Below are 17,589 nucleotides of genomic sequence, written 5' to 3' on the forward strand. Positions count from 1 at the left end.
CCTCACCAAGATACAAACCCCAAAATGCCATAGGTTATAAACATGGCAGTTAAACGGTAATCATATTGTCATAAACATATTGCAAAAGGGATCCTGGTCTTCCCTAATACAATTGTGTTTAGTAAAGCATTTATTCAATAATAATGTTGGTTACATTTTTTGAAAAAAATATCCTAACTACTGAATTCAACTCTAAGTTTTGGTTGGGTGGTCACCTGTTTTTCAGGGGCCTTTTTAAATCTAGGCAAAATTGGAGTAGCTTTGAAGGATACAATAACATTAGGAAAAAAGATCCCAGAATTTGTTGTCTAGGAAGCAGTGTTTGTAATTCTAAAACTAATGGCTTGGTTTATAGACCAGCTGTACTGCAGTTTTGAGTTTGCCAAGCCCACAGCAATAGACATTAACAGGGTTTTTTTTAATTTGTAAGAAGTAAAATATATAACTCTGATGAATTTTCAGGTTTCCATGGTTTGGTTTGACTGTAGTATCTCACCAGTGCTGTATCCCATGCATTAAAAGCCAAATGATTTATCTCTACAAGTGTGGTTCTGCAATATGAATCTTCTTGAAAAGAGTTACAGGTGTAGATTAGCTTTTATTTAGCTGAACATCCACCCCCAAATTTCTCTTCCAATAGCAAACTAACACGCTGGGAAAATATAGTGTCACTTTTCGTTTTGTCTGCTAGTCTTCACCTGAAAAGCTCATATATACATAGTCTAACTCCCCCCCTCTTCATTGGTTAAAATTATGTATTCCTATGGGATCTATGCCACATGGACTATCTCTTCAGGTAGATCACCTCTGACAACTGTATATAAAAACTGTTATGGATTTTCTCGTGTTAAGTTAGGGAAAACTTCCAAAAACACAGCAGAACATCCAAAATAAATAAATAAACAGGATACTTATAGTTGAGCATTCAGCTCACAGCAAACAGAGTGTGAAGTGCTGTGGCTGGAAAAGAATTTAGAGCTTAGGAGGCAAAGATCCAGAGTTCAATCTTTAAGATTACAAAAGTTTTATTTAAAATAAAAAGAACTACATTTCTTAATAGTAAATAACTGGTTCCTAGCTACTCACTCCATCTCTCTGGGGTTCAAAGAGAGGAAAAAATCTCCAATCATTACATCTCTCCTGACACACAAACAGAGAAAGATTTCAATATACACAGCACACACTATGATGTAAAAGTAGAAGTCAAAAGTAAAAGGTATGCACCTGCAAAGTATTCATTCTATACAACCAATCAGAATGAGAACGAAACAGAGAAGAAATAGATACATTCCAGGAGATGGTGGGGAAGGGACACCCTTCAGCCTATTCTAAGCTAACTATTCCTCATTGAGGATGCAAACTTGGGCAGTGTGGGGTTGAATTCCAGCAATAACAACATTCCTGCTGTACCTTTTATTGTTTTCCCTAGGAGGAAATCTCATAGACCTCTTAACTAGGAGAAAGCTACATGCATTAGCCATCTTCTGTTGAGCTATTCTGGCAACAGTTTTTCTTCTTTGATACATGCAGTTGTATTTAAAAAGATATAAAAGAATCTTGTAGCACCTTTGATACTGAGACAAAGAAATTCCTAGCAAAAACTTTCATAAATTCTTTATCAAATGCAAAAACCAAAGTCTACGAAAGCTTATTTTAGAAACTAGTCTCAAAAAGAAGGCGGTTTTCTTTTGTATCTTTTTATGCCAGAATGTGGCAATATCTTTGAATGCAGTTTTACTGCATATGTAAAGACAACTGTTCACATACTAGATGAAACTAGTAAAAGCTTACTAGTGAGTATGATTGATTAATAGCTGCCTAAATACCATAAATGTACCAGATTCATTCTGATTAGGAAGCTAAACAGGGTACTTGGATGGGCAATTGACAAGGAATATGAAATACAGGTAGTGCCCAAGTTACGAACAAGATAGGCTCTGTAGATTTGTTCTTAAGTTGAATTTGTATGTAAGTCAGAACAGGTACATTTTTAAGTGTAACTCCAGCCATATATAGATAGATAGATAGATAGATAGACAGATAGAGATATATATTGTTTAACTTTGGACAGCATAGGGCAGGGTTAACACCTGTGGTGCTTGTTTTGCTGTTTGTGCCCATTCAGGAGATTTCACCTCATTTTCTGTCCCTGTGATAACTTTGGACTTTTGAAAAATTTGGCTTGTTGTAGAAACAAGGATTGGTGAAAAAGCTTCAGTTGAAATAACCTTTCCCCATGATAATTCTTCCAAGCATAAATTTCCTTTTCTAGGGTTAGATCTCTCTGGCTTCCTGTTTTCACTCCTGTTCTTAACTATGAGTCATTTGTAAGTTGGATATTTGTACTTTGGGAAGTACCTTACTATAGGTTGTATCTCAGAGGAAGGAATTCACAAAACCGTCTCTAGGTATTCCTGGCTTAAGAAAACCCTATGAAATTTATGGCGCCACCATTTCAACAGGTTATGCAAAGAAACATTTTACACATGATTAGCAAGAAATCCTGAATCTTAATGTCAAAAGCCCTAGCCACTATGGTCAATTATAATGAACTATGAGCTGTAATTCAAACACCTGATGAACCAATAGTTCCTCATCCTTGGATTATTAGGGTAACTGCTTTTACCATCTAATAGATAAACTCATATCCAAATACTCACGACAGATAGCAAGCATAAAAAATGGGAAGGGCTGCATTCAAGAGAGCTGACAACACAAAATTAAATGTCTGGTGTCCTTCTGAGCAAAACAGAAAAGGTCAAAAAAATATTACTTCCATGAACTTCCTTAAGTTCAATTATTTTAGGATCTAAGCCAATGTTCTAAAGATGGTTGGGTGCTGTTAATATCCTCCTGAAGTTATCCTACAAGTGCATATGTGCTGAGCAGGGACACACTTTTCTCAGACTATAACCTCATGAGGAAGGATTAGGTGGATCAACTAGTGGCATATACAAACTGATAGGATGTCTCCAAAATATTAGCTGAGACACAGTAAACATTACTTAAGAAATAGCTCCAAATCACCCAGCCCACAATGTTAAAAGGATCAGTGCAGGTAATTGTAGATGTTATACAGGACATCTGGAGCATGTGTAGCCTTCCAAATAATGTATTGCAATGCCCACCATGTATTCATTACTTATTTGCCTTTATTTATTTTTACTAAAATCAGAGGGAAGGGCATAGGGTAGCTAAAAATATCACTGATATGCATTAGCCTATAAATCCAAAATAAAGATAAAAGATTAGAAGGTCAGCTTAAAGAGATGCTTTTTCGCATCCTTCCTGAAAGGAGCAAGGATAGGGATAATTATGAAATACATTCCAGCTTAGAAATTATGTAGAAAACTTTTTCCAGCATTCCTGTCAAGGTGGTCTCTGAAGGTGATAAAACTCTCTCAGGAGGGTATCTCTGGGAACTGCTGATATCTGCTGCAATCTAGAATGCATTTAGAAGGCCAGCATTCCCCACCTGTAAAACCAATAAAGTTTTGTGAAAACCCATCCACATACTCGAGACAAGACTAGTTCATAACTACTATGGAACCCAACTGGAAATTAATGTACTTCTTTAGAAAACACCCCTACTATATACAGATAGATAAGTCAGTAGTATGCTATACATTCAAAAGACGACACAGGAAGCACATGTCATTCTTGTTATATCTTTATTTCTCCACAACTTATGAAATGGAACTGTTTCTTCTTTTTCTGAGATGCCCAAGTTCTCATCATTGTGGGAGGACTGAAATATAATTTTGGAACTAGCTGTTGTACTTTATCCAGAATCCACAACTGTGTGATTGGGCGGTACAAACTGATTGGGAGGTACAAACAGCCAAGTGGTTTTTTTTGTTGGTAGTACAGTAGTGTCTCACTTATCCAACATTAACGGGCCGGCAGAACGTTGGATAAGCGAGTATGTTGGATAATAAGGAGAGATTAAAGAGAAACCTATTAAACATCAAATTAGGTTATGATTTTACAAATTAAGCACCAAAACATCATGTTATACAACAAATTTGACAGAAAAAGCAGTTCAATATGAAGTAATGCTACGTAGTAATTGCTGTATTTACGAATTTAGCACCAAAATATCATGATATATTGAAAACATTGACTACAAAAATGCGTTGGATAATCCAGAACGTTGGATAAGCAAATGTTGGATAAGTGAGACTCTACTGTGGTGGTGAAGCATGTCTATTTTCTGTTCCCCTTACATGTCCAATGAACCTCAACACCACAGTCAGTGTTATTAGAAATCTAGGAAATTTCCATGGCATTGTCCAGGTTGATGTAATGATTTGACTTATGATCTGAATTAATTGGCCGGGGGGGGGGGGGGGGGGGGACCTGGTGACACATACAATCTTTAAAAATTTTAATGCCAAAAAACATGACAAATGAACCAAAATCAGCCGTTGCTTTGCCTGCCCAAAACCAATTTGTTGATTCATTCCAAACTTACATAAAGACATTTGAAATTTCACCGTTCAGTATATCATATTTGGTCAAAATATTCATTGTAGAGAAGGAAAAATTGTCTATCAGAATCCTAGATCAGTTATTTAGTTTACATCTGTATAAATTCATAGCAGCTAGTGTCCCGACATTTCTCCACCCAAGTCCACCTTAAGAAAGAGATGCTGGATCTGGTGAAGAAGATCTGTTCATCTGCCAATCAGGAACCTCCAGTGGCGTAGAGGATTAAAGCCTTGTAACTTGAAGGTTGGGTTGCTGACCTGAAGGCTGCCAGGTTCGAATCCCACCCGGGGAGTGTGCGGATGAGCTCCCTCTATCAGCTCCAGCTCCATGCGGGGACATGAGAGAAGCCTCCCACAAGGATGATAAAACATCAAAAAACATCCAGCCATCCCCTGGGCAACGTCCTTGCAGACGGCCAATTCTCTCACACCAGAAGCGACTCAGGTTGCTCCTCACATGGAAAAAAAAATCTGCCAATCAGGTCACAAGAAGGATATTTCCACTCCCACCCATCAGCAAACCAGATTGTTGCTCCAAATGAAAGCTGAATGGCCCCTCTTTTGCCCACCAAAAATGTCTCTTAAAGTGCACTGGCTGCCATTTAGTTAGGTTCCTGGTAAAACCAAAAACAGACCAGTTACAGATTCATAAGTCTTGGCTATGAATCTTCAATACTGAATACCAGTCAAAGTATTCTGGGGAACAGGCTGAAATATTTGACACATCAAGTTCAAACCTTACTGTGGTATTTATTAGAGAACATATTCTGTGATTCTGGTGACAGTATGATCAAGCACGTGCATTTGTACATTATGAAAGTCAAACATTTTAAATTACAATATACTTGACATAGTACTATTTGCTACAATCCAGTGGTATTTAACTGTGAGATTCTTCAGTGTTTATATGGCACCATTATTTGAACACAAACTTTTCCCTTCAGTGTCAGGAGCCGTTCAGTCTATCCTTCATTCTTCCAGAGCACCATTCCAGACTCAGAAGTGAATCATGTCAACTTTTCTTGTATAGGGGTTAGTTGCATTTTTTGCTGCTCAAGTAATAAAATATTCAAGCCAATTTTATCTTCAGCTTTCACTGAAGTGTTACTCATTTGTTGTTTCAGTAACTCTTCAGAGAAAAATGAAAACCAATCAACTTTATCTAATTTATGGAAAGTACACATTATTGAAAAATGTTTTGCTTATGGAAACAGTTTTTGTATGTCAGTCACAGATGCTGGAGCAAAGATTTAAAACTTTAAAAGCAAAAACGGCCTATGCAAAGACCAGAAATATAAACAGGAGAAATTTTATGTTCAAAACAAAAACTAAAACAAATGCAGTATCTTTAAAGACAACAATAACTGACATGGTGCCATGCAACAGACTTTTCTTCTATTTTCAATATTATATTGAAAAGAGAAATAACATCTGGCCTAAGAGGCTACATTTTTCATTTAACTTGTCTTTTTCTGAATCAGATATGAACTCTTTTTATTTCAGCAGCACAAAAAGGTAGAGGGAAAAGAGTACTGGCATAACTGTAGTAGTCTTCTAAATGTATATACCACTAGACCTTCTAAGATTTCAAAGTATTCCAGACATACAATTTAGTTGTAGTTCATTAATGTCTCCCATACTGCAGATGGGGAAACTAAGGCTGAGAAGAGTAGTTTACTGAGGCCACCTGGTGAGGTTCATAACAGAAGCAAGATTCAAACTGAGAGCTGCCTAATGTAGTAATTCAGCCACTATGTTACATCAGCATATGACACATTTAAATATCATTAAATGATAATGGAACATAAAATTCCTGAGCATAAATCACAGCTATCCAAAAGCTGTGGCTGTACAAAATGACAGCTTTTAAATTTTCTAATAAAGAAATTATAGAAATGACACATCTGAAGGCATTCCCTCTTTCAATGGGCAAACACCATGGACTTGCTTTGAGAATGTTAAAATCTAAGTTTGTATTTTAAAGAAATCAAATCCAAAGAAATTTCATGAGTAGCTGAACATCCCATTTGTTTCCTTCACGTTACAGAAGTGCAGGTATCAGTTGCCATCTGAGCCCTGTTCTCTCAGTTACAAATTTTGAAATCAGGAACCTGTGGTAAGAGAAAACAAACAGAAAAGCATCACTATTTCCTGCAAATTGCCTGACTTTTCGGGGAGCTGAGACTGTATTAGTTTTTAGGTGCTTTTCTTCAGTGACATTGATAGAAAAGCAATGCAATAGATTCTACTGAACATATAGAATAGTGAGACTGTTTGTAAACAAAGGTTTCATTAGCACATTTCTAGTAAGTCTCTCATTGGAACATTAACTTTGCATGCAGGCAATGAACTATGAAGTGACTTACTGCTGCCTTCAGAGCTTGGGCCAGATCTTCCAGTAAGTCTTCAGAGTCTTCTAAACCGATGGACATGCGAATTAACGTGTCAGTGATTCCAAGGAGTTCTCTGTCTGCCTTGGGAACTGAAGCGTGAGTCATGATGGCACTGAAAAAGAACAGATAGCCCAGGCTTTGAGATTCATAAATAGAAAGCAATGGACCAGAAAGAACAGGAAATGTAACAATTTAAATTAAAATTCATGTAACAAGAGGTTAGGCAAAGTCACACCCTGCACTGCAGATTCAGTCCACAGGAGTGCAATATTAATCCACATGAAAAAATGTTAATGGAGAACAGAACATATCAAATTCTTTATCACCAAATCCAAGTTTATAACTGAAGTGGCAGACATGAATAGCAGCTGATCAAAATACACATACAGTGATCAGCCCATTCCTTATGCGAGCTGCTTGCTTTTGTTTTTAAAAGTGCCTTTAATTTCCGACACCTATATAATTGAACTAACACGTTACAATTCTTAGTTTAGACAGGATAGTAATCTTGAGTATACTAGCAGTTACACATGAGAAGATAGCAGGGTCAAGGTGAGAAGCAGCTGGAAAAAACTGCTGAGCCACAGAGGAAAGGGACCCGGAAATTTACTATGTTGCATATTTTGTCTTTCTCAGCCATATCATTGTTTGTCAGTTGTTGACATCCACTGTACAAATGGTTGAATTCAAAAGAAAATAATAATAATTACAGGTTGATCAGCACTAATCCAAAATGCTTGGGACTGGAAGTATTCAGAATTTTGGGGAATTTTGGACTATTTGAATGTACATAATGCGATATCTTAATTTATGTTTCATATACACATAGCCTGAAAGCAATTTTATATGCTGTATTTTAATAGTTGTGTGCATGAATCAAAAGTTTACGTACACTGAACTATCAGAAGGCAAAAAAATTCAACCAACAATGAGGCAAGTTCCCTTCCATTCAAATTTACTGGGGTTCAAATCTATGCTTGCAGCTGTGTGTTAGTAGACCCCCTATCTTAAAATTCCAAACCAATAATTCCACCGAGTTAAATAGAAGGTGGTAGCATGAGTGCTACTTTTGAAATTAGGGTAGACGAAAAATATTGGATTTTTTTTAGGTCTGAAATGAAATAGGACAGAATCTCATCTCTGCCTTAACTGCTCTAGTCTCTACAAAGTGATTCAGGTTTTCAGTCCTGTTTGAGAAAATAATCAAATAAAATCTGTGTGAGCTTTTTAATGAGAGGACAATGGATATATGAGATACATGGAGGAAAACCATTCTCAATACATTTTGCTTTTTTTTCCTTTTCTGTAGAAGACAAAATCTAGTCCAAGGCTCCTCTTACTTAAACGCATATAATTTTAAAGATAAATTTGGAAGCATTTATCTGCTGCTTCTACATTTTCACTGTGTCTGCAGTTAAATGCATTTGATGTACACCGCAAACACCTGGGTTTTCTGTACCAAATATGCCTCCCAGTGTACATAAACTGAATAGCAGACCAGAGTCACATTTGCAAGACTGAAATGAATGCATTGGTCGCTGTCTAAGTTTCGTGTTCATTAGTATACACTACTTAAATAGCTGGTGTTTTTAACTGAACTCATTCCAACAGAGATTTCAAATAAACATTACTTACGGATGCTCTGCTAAACTTTCATAGCCTCCCAGACTTTCAGCCAAGGCAAAAAGCTAGAGAAAAGAATTCAGAATATTATTCTTGAACAAACTTTCATTAAATTTTTCATACTACTTAGTCCTAGGCAGAATTAGATAGGTAGTTAATCCCTTTGAAATCAGTGAATAGATCTATACCTAACTCTGCTTTCTCTCAGATGGAAAGAGAAATTATTTTGGCAGCGAAGAAAACAACAAACTAATTATGGGTCTTATTAGTTTAAAGAGAAACTACCCTAAATCGCCAGTTTGGAAGTTACAACATACCACAGATGAAGGAGTTAGTTTGCTAACAGTGCTGAAAACAACGGTTTGTGATTTACGAATAGCAGAGCAGCCAAGTGAAAATGAGTGGCCATCAAGGACTAATGTGCTTGCTTAATAACAAGCCCACATTTTCTGGGACTGAGACAAACTTTGATTTGTAATCTGTACTAGCACTGATTAGAAAGGTTTAGTAGTTTATCGCCCTAAAATGATACATGACAGAGATGTGAATACTGGTGACTAATGGACCCCGTGTGTCAATAGGATGATGAATTTATTCAGGGGCTTGAACTTTAAAACAGTGCTGAGTCCTATCTCTCCAATATGTTCAGCATCTGGATAGCTCCTTAAAGGTTCAGACTTAAATCTCAAATGGATCTGATTTGCTACTGACATAGTAGCTACCAGCTATTTAGAAAACAATTAGAAACAGCTCAATCATGAAATGTAGGCAATGAAATTGAAGCCTACATGCCAATTCTCTTCTGGCTGTCAGAGAAATGAATTTTATGCATGACAAGGAAATAAATCATGCATGGAGAAAGCATGGCTTCTGTCACCAGAGTAGGGGGGGGGAGATTAACTTCTCAAGGCTGCCATTTCACTGCTGGAGGATGCAACTGCAGTGGTAGGATGTCCTCTCCAGTCCCTTTACTTCTTTTCTCCTATTGGGAAATCCTACTGACTACAGGCAACTGACTAGGAAAACACAACCTTTTGACAGGCAACTAACAATAAGGGCAAAATGATATATTTGGATAGTACGTAGCAATGCTTAGCCATCATTTGGGGGTGATAAAATGTCACTGTCCTGATGTTTTTAAATTATGAATCTGAAATTATGAATGTTAAATTATGTACTGGTTGTTTTAACATGTACTGACAGTGTATGCTCTTTTTAAACTGATGTCTTCACTGGTTTATGTGTTATGTGTTTTTAACTGATGGCATGTGCTGCATTTTAATATATTGTTATTCCCTGCCTTTGGCTGGGCCATCCGGGTGGGAGATCCAGCTGCCTACCCTGGATGGTGAGACACTACGTCCGTCATCTTCTGTAAAAAGTCTTGGTGTCTTATTGGACCCTCTGCTCACAATGGAGGCCCAGGTCTCTGCTGTGAGCAGATCTGCGTATTTCCATCTACGTCAGGCTAGGCGACTGGCTCCCTACCTATCTAGGAACAACCTGGCGACGGTGATCCAGGCGACGGTCATCTCGAGGCTCGACTACTGTAACGCCCTCTACATTGGCCTTCCTCTGTCAGTGATCCGGAAACTGAAGCTGGTGCAAAACGCGGCGGCTCGTCTTCTCGCCGGGGTGCCGGCGAGGTGGCATATCACCCCAATTCTTCAACAGCTGCACTGGCTACCGATTGAGTACCGGATTACTTTCAAGATACTGGTACTAACTTTCAAGGCCTTACATGGTCTGGGGCCAGCGTACCTGAGGGCCCGCTTATCCTCCTACCAACCCCAGAGATTACTTAGGTCCGAAGACCAAAATTTGCTTGAAGTCCCTAACAAACGGACTTATCATTTGTCTTCTACTAGGCAGAGAGCCTTCTCGATTGTAGCACCTTAATTATGGAATGCCTTGCCAGTGGAAACTCGAACCACCCGAGACTTACTTGCCTTTCGGAAAGCCTGCAAAACCTTGCTCTTCCGACAAGCGTTCAATGGATGAAAAACTCGGGGCTATGTCTGTTTTTATTGTTTTTATTGTTATTTTAAAGCCAAGTGTATTGTTTTAATCTATTTTTGTAAACCGCTCCGAGCCAAACTGGGAGTAGCGGTATATAAGTTTAATAATAAATAAAAAATAAAAAATCTATGTGGTGAGGAGGGTAAGAAATAAATATTGTTGTTGATGTACTATCTATTCGATGTCAAGCAGCTGTTGATGCTGCTGCTGTTACTAAAATAATTTCTTAGGAAAGAGTTTACAAGAAGGGATATTGACAAGATGGCAGAAAAATAGTCTCTGAACTGCTTTTATTTTATTTTCCATTTCTTTAGCAGGCTGAACATGCCTCAAAAGGGCTGTTCCTATTATTGCAGGCCTCCAAGCTCAACTGAAAGTCTGAGTAATGGCCTATCAAGACATAAGTTCAGAAACCTAGGAGACAAACTTCATCTCCTGGTCCATCAAACCCAACAGATAGATTAGAAACAGCTTTTAGGCTTAACAACTCCATGTTAAGATCAAGAGGGCATGGGGCAAGCAGAAAGGGATGGCATGCTCTGGAGCCCAAAGACAGTGCCAATCCATTTCAGCTCTGCTGGAGCTCTGAAAGTCTGCACAAGAACTTTTTGCAGCTGTCATTTCTGACTGTGCTAGGTAGGGTTTTTTGGCTGTTTCAGAGTAGATGTGCACCTCACCCCTAAACATCACCTTACAGCCCTGTAAAAGAATGCCTCACATTTTGTGTGTCTGTGGGAGGGGGTTTAATTGAGAAGGAACATTGTGTGGGCTGCACATTTTCCAGCCTTGCTATGCATACACATGTTCCCTTTCAGGAAATTCCTTTACACAAGATCAATCTTTCTCAACCTTTTTACTCTGGAGAAATCCTTGAACTAATGTTTGGTCTCAGAGAACCCCTACATAAAATGATTATATGTGCAGCTCAAAAAAGACAAAACAAAAATAAAACTTCTTCTTTCACAATATCATGGAACTTCTGGTAATTCTGTGGAATCCAGGAAAGCCTAAGTGAGAAAACCTGCCCTTCTCTCTCTCTCCTGATTGAATTTATTACCCCAGTAGGGCCTACAGGGAAAGTAGATTCACATATCTCATCCATGTCCAAGCATGCCCTTGGTATCAGCTTGAATTCTGTTTCAATTAGAATAAACGGCATTAGCAGAAATGGTAATTTACCAATTTAGCATGGATTCAGTGGGGATTATTCTAGCTGAGATTAACAATAGGATTTAGTCTACCGTTACTAAGCTGGTTTTCCTGTGGCCAGGGACAGAATTAGTACAAGATCTCATTATTATTATAAAAATTAATATTAAAAATTAATACATCCTAGCATTTGGAGAGAAATGGAATATTAGGTAGAATACACAGTCCCAGGTTTATAGTTATTATCATTATTATCATTTTTATTATTATCATCATCATCTTTATTTATATCCCGCCTTCCTCCCCATGGGGACTTAAGGCGGCTAGCAACCACATAATCTAAAAACCTAATTTGAAACAAAGCAAATACAAAATTAACAGGCAATTAAATATTATTGTAAAGATATAACATTAAAAACAATTAAAATACAAAAAATATTATTAAAATTACATTTAAAATGCATCATTCCCACCAATCCCACCTATGAACTCCCCAACAGTGTGCCCCTCATCCTTCTGCAAATGCCTGCTGGCACAGCAATGTTTTTACCTATTTGCAGTATGTTTTATGGAAGTTATCCAGAATGAACATTACAGACTAGGAAGAGCTCTTTGCTCATATTTCAAGTTACTTTGGTTGCCAGTAATTGAGGAAGTGACTCCATACCTGTATTTAGGGAAGAATACTTTTCTAGTGATCTGTGTTGATGAAGCAATGATTGGACAGAATTTGCTTGTCTCAAAGCATTTGGGATGCAAATAGGAAACATCATGCCTCTGTTGCATCAGCAAAACCAACCTCGCTTTCAAAACTCTGTTTATAATTGTGGCGGAAGATGAGCTGGCAGCTGGCTTGGGGTGGCATTACCCAGTTCATATTGGTTAGGCAAGCAGTAACTGCTTGAATAACTGGTTCATTTTAATTTGGATACACCTTTTCCTTCCTTCCCATTACTGCCATCTCTTACTACCATATGGGCGATTTACATTTTGAGACTTCTTACCATGTCTTTCAACACCATGATTTGTCCCACAAGCTGGAAGCCTTGCTCTTTATTGCTGCATCTAGATCCTGGTTAGGTCACAAGGTGGTGCTGTTTTTCTTTATAGAGGAAATGTATCTACGTTCAAAGGTCTTTACCTTTAAATTTTTGAGAAATGTGGCCGCGTTCGTAAGGTTTCCTTTAATGTAAAAAGAAATCATCCCTGGGCAGCCTGTGCACTGGCGTTTTGTCACCTCAAACTGCGGGTGTGATGGCAAGCCTGAAATGAGTCATGCGTTATACAAACAACTTAAAGTTTTTATTACTTTAACACCTACATGGAATGGCCCTTTGGGAGACACCAGGAATATACTTTATGCAATACCTTGATGACTACTAAGGTTCAAACTAAAAAGGTTCCAAAGCAATAAATGTCACACAGAAACAAGGAAGCATATGACATTTTAATGTTTCCATTTGTAGTACATTCACAGTCCATTTCAGGACCACGAGAAGACTTTTTCTGTGATAGGAAGTCAACCCTCTACTTGGCCATTACTGACCCTTAAACAACTGTGGAGGGGGAGTGTTGGGAGGTGTTAATATGGCAAATTTCCCCTGGGGCAGAAATGGGTATTATTCTGGAGGAGAAAAAAATCACAAAGCTCTTTTTTGAAACATTTCTAGGGGGACATTTCTGAGAGGGACATATGTAGATTATGTGCTACTCTATACACGCACAACATAGGAAAATAATAGGGGCCGCAGTGACGCAATGGGTTAAACCCTTGTGCCAACTGAACTGTTGACCTGAAGGTTGAAGATTCAAATCCACAAGGGGGTGGGCTCCCATCTGTCAGCCCTAGCTTCCCATGCGAGGACATGAGAGAAAGCTTCCAGCACATCCGGACGTCCCCTGGCAACATCTCTATAGATGGCCGATTTTCTCACACCAAAAGCAACCTCTCTCAATTTGCATCTGACACAATTTTTTTAAAAGGAAAATAATGAGAGTTTTGAATGCACTGCCTGGAATGAATGGTTGTAACAATTATAAGGAAATTATACATGGAATAGAATATAGGATAGGAAAGCTCATGGAGGTGAAGGCAACGTGGGGAACTAATATGTGCTGCATCTGCTATTAATCAGCCATTAGCCAAATTAAGCTTCTGGCACTAAGCTAGAAGAGTTCACTTAAAAGCATAAACATCTACATAATTCATGCATAACTCTAAACATTTAAGTCGAAAAAGATCGAATAAACCTGGACTCACTTCTTCAAAGGTCAATGTAAATACTGTTCCTTAACTCTTGTTAAAAATACGAACCATTTGAGAGCATAAATCTGTTTCAACAAAACTTAAAGGAGGCACTAGCACTATTTTCTCCATTGTAGAGTTGTTTATGCTCTTTTTGAATGCTTGGGCAGGAAAATTACAGCGGCAGCTAGGGAGATCTGGCCGTGAGGTGGCATTGGTGCTTTCCTCTTGCCACAGAATGACCTTCAACGTATCTATGGGCCATATCAAAATCCATAATTTTGGCCCCGAAACTTGCCCCGGACTGATTCCAAAGGAAACTTATATACAAGTATATATGGTACCTACTCAAAAACAATACCTTAATGTTAAAAGGGGCTTACGGACAAGTAAGTGGACACAACTTTGCAGTTTTATTCATACTGTTTAGCTGATGTTCCCCAACTCATGTCAGTGGCTTTTATTTCATTTCATTATTTTAATTTTTGGCAATGATACTTTAGCTACCAGCAGGTTATGCAAAAGCTGACTCACCAGGAAAGATGACTTTTTCAACTCTAGGATCTGACTCAAGAAACTGAGCAACAGCCAATGCATTCTGGTAATGTTGTTTCATGCGGATCGGCAGCGTCTTTAAACCCCTGTTGCAAAGGTAGCAGTCAAAAGGAGACGGAACTGCTCCAAGGGCTACAAACCAAAACCAAGAAATCAGCTGCTTCTCTAGTGACTTTGTCACTCCCACCAAGTAATAAGTAAAGAGATAATAAGCAAGACAATTGCGTTACTGTTAAAATATATTCATTTGTTCACAATAAGTATCAATATGAGCAGAACAGTTAAAGTTTACCTACTTGGTAACAGATGGGGATACTGTGAACCAAGAATCTCAAGGTTAGAGATTCTTACATGAGTCTCAGAGATTGGGATTTAACTTAGTAAAGATAGAGATACTTTTTATATTTGAATTCTTTTCAGGCAAAGTAGAAAATGGCAACAGTAACCATTGAATACTGTTGGTATTCCCACGGCTGCTTGCTTAAAACATGTCAAGGCTGTGCATGCATGTATGACATCTTCCTCACCCCTCCTCTCCCATATACCACATATTTAAAATTCTCACAGAAACTCGGATGGATTAGATAAGATTAATACATGGCAAGTCAGTCATTGAACTAAGGTTAACTAGTGGGTTTCATGAGATTTTGACCTATGTCTTCCAAAGCCAAGTTCTGGATACAGCACTGAGTAATATATAACTTCAGTGCTCAATGTAGCAAGGAGTAACAGCCCTACTGATTAGCCAGTCATGACAGCAATTTTAAGAAGCAATCCATCTGTCATTCCTGGTACAAAACAGTGCTTTTTGTACTTCAGAATTCACTATTTGTTCTGTTTAGCTTATGTCTTGTTTACCACTTCATTATTTCAACTTTTGCAGAACCATTAAACACCTTTTGTGAAAGCATTAAACACTAAGAGGCATTTCTAATACTCCATCTGCCATTTAATGCAGCTGAATCAGCATTAAAGGGTCAATGTAGACTCATATAATGCAGTTAAACTGCATTTTGTCCATCTACACTGACCATATAATGCAGTTTGAAACTGCATTATATGGCAATGTAAATGGGGTCTATTTGCAAATAAACTTCTTGTTTATGTTGGAAGAGTGATTTAAATGTTAAAATATCTTTACTTTAGTAATTATTCACTGGTGCTTTAATATAAGCAGAGAAAGAGAGAGTACAATCTTTTGAGTTGAGTTGAGTTCATACTCACAATATTGCAAGAGTCTGAGTCTTTCATGGATAGCATCATCGTTTACTGAGACTAATCCCATTATAACATCACTGTGACCTAAGAAAGAAATATGGGAGAAAAAAAGATGTTAATTGTAAGATTAAAAGGCACTTTTCTAGATACTCTTTTTTTTTGGGGTTCTACATTATGCCTATATATTAGGGGTCCTCAAACTTTTAGAGCAGGGAGCCGGTTCATGGTCCCTCAGACTGGGGGGGGAGGGGGGGGCAAAGTATAGTTAGAAAAAAACTTGAACAAATTCCTGTGCACACTACACATATCTTACTTGTAGTGCAAAAAGCATAAAAGAACAATACAATGCTGAAAAAAACAATTTTAACCAACATAAACTTAACAGTATTTTAATGAGAAGTGTTGGTCTGCAATTGGCTGATGAAATAGTCAAGGTCTAGTTCCACATTTGTCACTGCCAGTCGTAACAAGTGTGTCAGTTTTTCTTTTCCTTGACATAATTGATATAATTGTTTCCCAAGGGATACAAAATGGCTATTACTTCTTTAAGATGTGCTATTATGTCGGCTACTATTGTGTAGGCAGCTAGTAAATGAAGGAGAGTAGCAGGCTCTGAGAGGGAACTGCCTCACAATGTCCTCATGGATCTCTTTGTGGCTCTTTCCTTCCTTCCCTCCTTTTCCTTTCTTTCTCTATGGCAAGGGTCCCAGCAACTGCAAGTGAAGGGAATGGGGAAATTGCCTTGGGGGGCCGGATCCGCCCCACAGGCCTTAGTTCGGGAATCTCTGCTCTATTCCTTTGACCAGTGTTTCCCAAAGTTTAACCTTCCAGATGTTTTGGATTAATCTTGCCCAAATTTCTGATTGTTGATCAATCTGGCTGGTGCTCTGGGAGTTAGAAGTCCAAAACTGCTGGAAGACCAAAGTTTGGGGACCACTGCTTCAGATCATAACATGCAGTTTCTCCTTAGTGGTGCCATCTCCCTAGAACTACTCACTCTGATACCAAACGGATGAAGTTAGTTACTCTGAAATAAAATTATGGAATCTACTATCCAATAGTGTGTATGTTAGCTTTTCCCAATCCGGTGCAATCACAATGCTGACTAGTGAAGCTGCTCACAATGTCCCTTTGGCTCTCTTTGTGGCTCTTTCCTTCATTCCCCATTTTTCACTTAAGTTCACAGCTCACTTAGTGCTTATACTTCAGACGTGGGCATCTGGAGGAGAAAAAGTCTGTGTATATAGCTGCACACTTAGGTTTTCACCATGTTCTAAAACTCTGCTTAACTTAGGCCCATATTTTGTCGATTCACAGCAGAACTTTATGTTGATTTATTATGAAGTAGTATCAGCAAGTGACTCATGTGTCAGTGGGCTGATGAATCTGCTCCAAACAGTCAAAAGCTATTCCCCAAATAGTTCAGTACCTTGCATATCTTGTTTAAAGTTCAGATTAAAACCTAGAGGAGCTTCACTACCCCATTCACATGGAAGCCACCAGTCAGTGTGGCTATAAAGCAACTTCCATGACATTTAATAAAGGTTTAGCATTCCCTGATGTGTGCTTTTGGGACTATACAAAGGAAGATCAAGAATGATTGATTTCTGAAATGTCTGTAAATAAAAAAGCATTTCAAAACTCACTAAGAGTTTGTGTTATTTATTAATTCTGTGCAGTATCTTTTTTCTTGCAGATGTCAATAATTAATGTGAGGACATCTTGGAGGGTAGAGAAAGGAGCTCTATAACTTCAGAGAAGCAGTAGACCCCAGTGCGACTCAAAGTAATGGTTCCTTTGAATCATTACTTTTTCCTTGGTGAGTTTCCAAAAGGTTTCTCCTTGATGAGTTTCCTAAAAAGACAGGCACAATTGTACCCAATGGGCACAAATATGA

At 38.2% G+C, this 17,589-nt stretch overlaps 2 protein-coding genes across 2 annotated transcripts in view; both read right to left on the minus strand.

Annotated features, from left to right (window-relative positions):
- lrrc7 (leucine rich repeat containing 7) overlaps positions 1-17,589 on the minus strand; it is a 645,519-nt gene that overhangs the window by 221,543 nt on the left and 406,387 nt on the right. The window lies entirely within an intron of this gene.
- Positions 3,655-17,589, minus strand: part of cth (cystathionine gamma-lyase) — a 31,498-nt gene continuing 17,563 nt past the window's right edge. The window contains exons 7-12 of the mRNA XM_003225834.4: positions 15,699-15,776; positions 14,454-14,606; positions 12,816-12,937; positions 8,519-8,571; positions 6,857-6,995; positions 3,655-6,601 (exon numbers count right to left, since the gene is read on the minus strand). Coding sequence (XP_003225882.2) covers positions 6,575-6,601; positions 6,857-6,995; positions 8,519-8,571; positions 12,816-12,937; positions 14,454-14,606; positions 15,699-15,776 — 572 coding nt within the window. The 3' untranslated portion in view covers positions 3,655-6,574. The remainder of the gene's footprint in view (positions 6,602-6,856; positions 6,996-8,518; positions 8,572-12,815; positions 12,938-14,453; positions 14,607-15,698; positions 15,777-17,589) is intronic.

Source organism: Anolis carolinensis, chromosome 4 (genome assembly GCF_035594765.1).
Source record: "Anolis carolinensis isolate JA03-04 chromosome 4, rAnoCar3.1.pri, whole genome shotgun sequence".
NCBI classification, from domain to species: domain Eukaryota; kingdom Metazoa; phylum Chordata; class Lepidosauria; order Squamata; family Dactyloidae; genus Anolis; species Anolis carolinensis.